Here is a 6,875-nt window from a genome sequence, read left to right as displayed (position 1 = left end):
TAAGTTTATTACTTTTTCATCATAGGCCGTACCAGAATGTTATTCCTCATATTGAAAAATTGATATCAAAGACCATATGAAATTGATAGCCTCCAACCTTCATTTTTTATTTTTTAAATTAGGCCTCAGAAGTCTCTAGAAACAGAGGAGCTTCCTTACTGGCTCGTCCAGGATATAACCTTGTAGCTGCTATTCGAAGCCAACATCAACACGAGTCATTACCACTGGGTATGTATCAAGCTTTATAGCAACCTTGGTTCACCAATATTTAGATTAGTTTTTATTATCATTAATTCTTTAACATTCAAGATTCTATTCTTCTTTTCCTTTTTTATATTTCTGTCTACATCCTCCAACCTTTTTCTCACATTTTGTCCTTTTATCTACTTTTTCTTTCATTTATTCTCTTCCCATCCCTAACATCCCTTTTTCTTCAGTGCCTTACCAAATCAGTACAAGATAGCATAGCTCAAATGACAGATTACATTGCTGTTAGATGCAGATTTTAACTTATATTTATAATTTCCACATACTTACAGAAAACATTTTTATAATTTTATAAAAATGGAGAAATGGAAGAGTCTGATTCTTATTTAACTTAAAAGAGCTTCTGTTGAGGAGCAGACAATATGTAAATTTGCAATTACAAGATCCAGAGGATTCTGAGCCAAGTGATCCAAAGAAGAAACAGATCTGAGAGTTCATATAAGATAATATCAGAAAATTCAGTAAAAAATCAATGATTGGTTGACGTTTAGTAGTAGTTACTAAATTGAGTGGTGGGACATCTGATTGGCAGGAAATGACATATATTATTAAAGTTGTTTTTTTAAAGTACAAAGTAATCATTATGTTGTACATGTCTGGCCTTGACACAATCATGAGACCCTGTTTGTATGATCAAAAAGAGAACTTGCATAATTCTAAAGTTTGTTTTGAGTAAGCATCTGGTCTCATAATTGCTTAGAGTCTCCTAAGAAATTAACAAAACTTGTAATCAAACAAAATTATAAAATTTTCTGAAATTATTTATCAAGGACTTTTCCTGAGGGTATAAGAGAGAGTCACAAGAACGACAGGTAATATTCCTGATGCAAGGGTTAGTTTTGATTCATAATAGAATATTAGCCAAATACCTTAATATAGCCACCATCTCATGTTGGAAGTCCTAAGCTAACCTTCTGTGCCTTAATTTTGTCTTCACTGGTTTTTCCAACAATACTATTTAAAATTTTAGTTGTAATTTTTAAAAAAATTACAGGAAAGTTGGATTTTCATTAAATCATTGTTGCATATTTTCCTCCCTATGCTCCTTTTTTTCCTCTCATGCAGTTCTCTCCCTGCTTTTTCCTTTAATATTCATTCATTATGCATATCCTCCTTCTTCCCCTCCCCTCCTTAAGCCCACTTTGGAATGTACCTCTTATCCTGGACTGTTGTCATGCATATCATGCCTAATCATGCATTCCTTTTAAACAGTTCTTTCCATCATCTTTTCCAATGTGGTGTTTGTCTTCATTCTTTATCCTAACTACCTGATAGGTTTGTTCTCCACTGAAGCCAAGTCTAGGAAGCATACACACACACACACTCCTTTATATGTATGTATGTGTGTGTGTGTGTGTGTGTGTGTGTGTATATATATATATATATATATATATATATATATATATATATATATGGTTGTTGTTGTTGATTGACTTTGAGTCATGCATAGTGACCCTATGAAGCCCCTCTACAACTATTGACATTTCTAAAAGTTCATAGAGTTTATATATATATTCCTTTATATGCATCTATATTCTTTTATATGTATCTGTATTTCTTTATATGCATATATATTCCTTTATATGCACAAATAGCTATTCCTTTATATGCACTTAAATATTCATATATACTTATACATAGAGGGATTTAATTTCTTGACTGCTGGTACCAAGATTGTAGATCCAAGTAAGATGATATCAAACAGTATGTTGTATTGGAAACATTTGCTGGTGTTAAAGAAAATGACATCATTTTTATAACTAAAGAGCACCTGATTCAAGCCTTTTAAATTACTTTTATGCATTTGAAAATTGGACAATGAATAAAGATCAGTACATGAAGGATCAGTGTCTTTGAGTTCTGGTGTTAGAGGAGAATATTAAGTAGCCCATAGAGAGTCAGCAAAGGAGGGAAGATCAGAGTCAGTGGAAGAGGGATGATCCTCAACAAGATGAATTGACATAGTCAATGTAGCAATAGGTTCAAGAACATTAGAGATGATGGGAGGATGGCAAAGAGGCAAGGTTCAAATCCATTGTTCATAGGGTAACCATGAGTCATAGTCACCTCAGCAACACCTAAAAACAATATAGGGAGCTCTGGTGGTTTAATGGCATAGAGTTGCATTGCCAACACAAAGACAGACAATTCAAATCCACCAGATTCTCCATAGAAGAAAGATAGGTATTCTCCTGTCATGTGATTTACAGCTCCAAAAACATGCCAGAGGATCAGCTACTGATTAAACAATAATGAATTGAGTTTTTTAGTTTACACTCACACAGCCAAAGGGAGAAGAGAGATTTCTTTCAATGAAATAGTTTTTTACTTATTATATAGGCAAATCCTAGATCTCTAGGCCAGACTACTAGAAGGCAGGGCCTCGGGCTACTGGCTTTGGAGGCTGACATGACCAAAAGTTATTGGGAAGCAGGATCACAGACAGCTGGCTTCTGGATTTGGAGGCTGACAAATACAATGCTAGTAAGTATGGCAGATCATTGGTTTAAGTCTGCAGGCTGTGAGCCACATAGTCAGATACAAGCATGTCAAGCAGTTTTCTAGCCTTTTGCCAATGAGTCCAAACTTTAAGAACCATGCAGACCACACTCTTGAAGAGACTTACCCTTATTCAGATAAGGCTAAACATAGATCTACTTGTAAACTTGCCTTATTAATATCATAGAGGTTATCATTTATACTACATGAAATTGTTATATTATACTAAAAGTCATAGCTATGTTGTTACATAGTATGAACCATGACACCACCTATTTCTAAAACACATATCACCAACATCAAGGGAAATGAGTGAGAATGAGATTCTGTCAATTCTCTGATTACTATTTGGTAATTAACTTGTGATCATAGTTCATTATCAAGTGGCAAAAAAGATTTCTTTGAACTCATAAAGAACTCATAAGAATTATGACATATAGCCAGGATAAGTTAGAAGGGAAAGAGGAGTCTTTTTCTCCTCCTTGGAGAGCCATATTATTTTTCATCTTTTTGTACTACATTAAGTTGACACCCCTATGTTTCTGGATAACAAAATTGTTAGATCAGATTTATTTTTAGTCTCAGCTTCTAAAAGCAGTAATATTCTGATGTCAAATAAAGAAGAAAAATCCCAACATCTTACCTTTTTTTTTTTTTTGAGGAGAGAGGTGGGTGTAACACCTGCCTTTCAAATTTCTTCATTAATCCTGGCATAATGCAAAGTAACGATTTACAAGTCACCAAATAAATTCTCTTTAGACAGCAGATTCAGCCACAACTCTGCACTTCTCTCTGTTTCAGCATATAATGATAAAATTGTGGCATTTCTGCGCCAGCCAAACATTTTTGAAATGCTGCAAGAGCGTCAGCCTAGCTTGGCAAGAAACCACGCTCTCAGGTAAGTGCTTATTCCTTGTTCCTCTAACTCAGTATTACTCTAGCTTGTAATCCAGGTAGAAAGCATTTCTAGTGGAGAAAAGCTGAAATTAATGATGCCTTTTATTTGTGCATTTAACTTGTAACTGTTATTATATATCATTCAATCAGAACTGACTCAAAGCTCAGCCTCTTACAGGTTTTCAGAGGCAGTAAATTGCACTGGAGGGGACTGCCCACCTTTCTCCAGCAAAGCAGCTGGCGAATTCAAACCACCTGCCTTTGCACTGACACCACAACTCCTCACCACTAATCCACCAGATCTTCCTGTGACTTGTAATTATAACTGTTGTTATTATTGTTCAGGGCTATCAAGTCATGCACAGCTCAAAGCAACCTCTAAAAAACAGATCTGAACCCGGTCCTACCCTGTATCATCCTCATTATCTCTAACACACTCAAGCATATTGCTGCAACCATTGTGTTAATCCATCTTATTAGGGGTCTTCCTCTCCTTCTCCAACTCCATCTTTCCAAGCATGATGTCTCTTTCCAAGGAATACCCTCTCCTAGCAACATGGCCAAAGTTTGGAGATGAAGCTTCACCATCTTTGCCTCTAAGGAGCACTCTAGCTGAACTTTCCCTAAGACATATCTATTTATTATTTTGGCAGTCTGTGGGGTATTCATGACTCTTTTCCAGCATCACAACTCAAAAGCATCAATTCTTCTTATTTCATCCTTACTTATAGTCCAATTCTTAGATGTATATAGTAAGTGATTGAAATGTTGTTGTTGTTGTTGTTGTTATGTGCCATCGAGTCATTTGATTGAAATGTTGTTGTTGTTATGTGCCATCGAGTCATTTGCTACTCATAGCAACCCTATGTACAGCAGCCCTAAACCCTCCTCTATCCTGTGCCAATCGCACTACCTCCAACACACCCATCCTGATCACCCCAGTCACTGGATCAATCCACCTCATAGAAGGTCTTCCCCTCCTGCGCTGTCCTGCCACCCTCCCAAGCATGATGTCCCTCTCTAGGACCCTGTCTCTCCTTACAACATGTCCAAAGTATGTCAGACGAAGCCCCAGAATCCTTGCCTCCAAGGAGTAGCCTGGTTTAACCCTCTCCAGGATGAATCTGTTTGTTTTCTTGGCAGTTCATGGTACATTCAATACTCTTCTCCAGCACCACAGCTCAAAGGCATCAATTCTCCTTCTATTCTCCCTAGTCATTGTCCAACTCTCTGATGCATAACAAGTGATTGCAAAGACTATGGCCTGTATCAGGTGCACCTTAGTCTCCAGAGAGACACCATTGCTCTTGAGTAATGTGATTGAAATACCACAGTATAAATCAGGTACACTTTAGTTTTCTGGCTGACATTACCATTCATCCAGTATTTTGGAGAGCTCTCTCACAGGAGACTTGCCCAAGGCAATACATTTACTGATCTTCTGACAGCTGGTGGCAAGAATGTTGTTGACCCAAGTAAGATTGAATCACTGATAACTTAAATCCTTTCTCAATCATGATATTGTCTATTGGCCAATTGGAAGAACTTTTTTTCCTTAATGTTGAGATGCAATCCTTATTGAAGGCTATAGTCCTTGATCTTCTGCAGCAAGCATTTCAAATCCTCACTTTTCAGCAAGCAACGCTGTATCAAATACACAGTACAAGTTGTTGATGAGTCTTTATTCCATCTTGATACCACATTCTTCTTCACAAAGTCCAGCTTCAAAATTTATTCATTCAGCATACAGATTGAATGCTGTTGGTAGGTGCCACTGAATGGAATACAACTGATAGCAACCCTATGAACAAAAGACCTGAACCCTGTTCTATCCTGTGCTATCCTCACACTCTGTGACACACAAAAGCCCTTTCAGCAGTCACTTTGTCAATCCACCTAGTTGAGGGGCTTCTTTTCCTTTTCCAACCCCCTACCCTTCCCAGTATTATGTTCTTCTTCAAGGAATAGCTCCTTCAAGCAACATGCCCAAAGTATGTTAGGTGAAGCCTCACCATTCCTGCCTTCAAAGAGCACTCTGGCTGCACCCTCTCAAAGACCTATCTGTTAGTTCTTTTGGCCATCCATGGGATGTTCAATGCTCCTCTCCAACACCACAGCTCAAAGTGTCAGTTATTTTTCTATCATTCTTATTTATTGTCCAGCTCTAAGATGCATAGCAAGTAATCAGAAAGACTGTGGCCTGAATCAGATGCACCTTAGTCTTCAAACTGACATCATTGCTCCTCAATTCTTTGGAGAGGTCCCCAACTGCAGATTTTTCCAAGTGCAATGCACCAAGGGTGTTAATTATGGAGCTAAGCTAGATGAAACTGTTGACAGTTTCATTCTTCTCCATCCATCATGACATTGCCTATTGGTCCAGTGGCAAGAATCTTTGCTTTCTTGATATTGAGATGTAATTCATTCTGAAGGCTGCATTCCTTGATATTCTGCAACAAGTGCTTCAAGTCCTCCTCACCATCAGCAAGCAAGGTTGTATCATCTGCATAATGAAGGTTATTGATGAGTCTCCTTCCAATCCTGATGCCACACTTCATAGAGTCCAGCTTCTCATATAATCTGCTCAACATACAGATTGAGTAAGTATGGAGAAAAGATCCTGGAAACACACCTTTCCTGATTTTGAAACAGTGAAGTGTTCTCTCACTCAATTTGGGCAACAGCTTTTTTGGTCTGGGTATAGATTTCATTTCAGCACAATTAAGTGTTCCAAGATGCCCATTATTCTCAATATTAGACATAGTTTGTTATTATCCACACAGTCAAATCCATTTGCATAGTCAATAAAACAAAAGAATTTCTTTTGATACTCTGGTTTTAGCCTCAAAATGAAGGACAAAGAATTATTTACTAACTAAAGTTTGGAAAAGTGACTCAATCAAAGAGTCATGTTGACCTAAAAACCAAATTTTCTCAAGTCATTCCTGACTCATTGTGACCCCATGTATAGCAGAGTAAAATTGTCCTCCATAGTTTTCAGTGACTGATTTTTAACAAGTAGCCCATCAGGTCTTTCTTTCAAGGACATCTTTGTGAACTTAAATCACCAATCTTTCAGTTAATGTCAAGCAAGTTAACCTTACTACCTACGCACTCCTATGTCAAGTTACATTTTGTCCTTATGTTACTCAATTTTTCTAGTGACTTGGTGGAGGGCAGAGAATGAAAGAAAAATAGCTTCTAATTTTTTA

The 6,875-nt window shown here is 37.2% G+C and overlaps 1 protein-coding gene across 1 annotated transcript in view; it reads left to right on the top strand.

Moving 5' to 3' along the window:
- Positions 1-6,875, top strand: part of HECW1 (HECT, C2 and WW domain containing E3 ubiquitin protein ligase 1) — a 384,473-nt gene that overhangs the window by 289,473 nt on the left and 88,125 nt on the right. Inside the window, exons 15-16 of the mRNA XM_006900196.1 lie at positions 123-228; positions 3,568-3,664. Coding sequence (XP_006900258.1) covers positions 123-228; positions 3,568-3,664 — 203 coding nt within the window. The remainder of the gene's footprint in view (positions 1-122; positions 229-3,567; positions 3,665-6,875) is intronic.

Source organism: Elephantulus edwardii, unplaced genomic scaffold (genome assembly GCF_000299155.1).
Source record: "Elephantulus edwardii isolate Elephantulus edwardi_28Jun2011 unplaced genomic scaffold, EleEdw1.0 scaffold00276, whole genome shotgun sequence".
Taxonomy (NCBI): Eukaryota; Metazoa; Chordata; class Mammalia; order Macroscelidea; family Macroscelididae; genus Elephantulus; species Elephantulus edwardii.
This window is presented reverse-complemented; position numbering and strand designations above follow the sequence as displayed.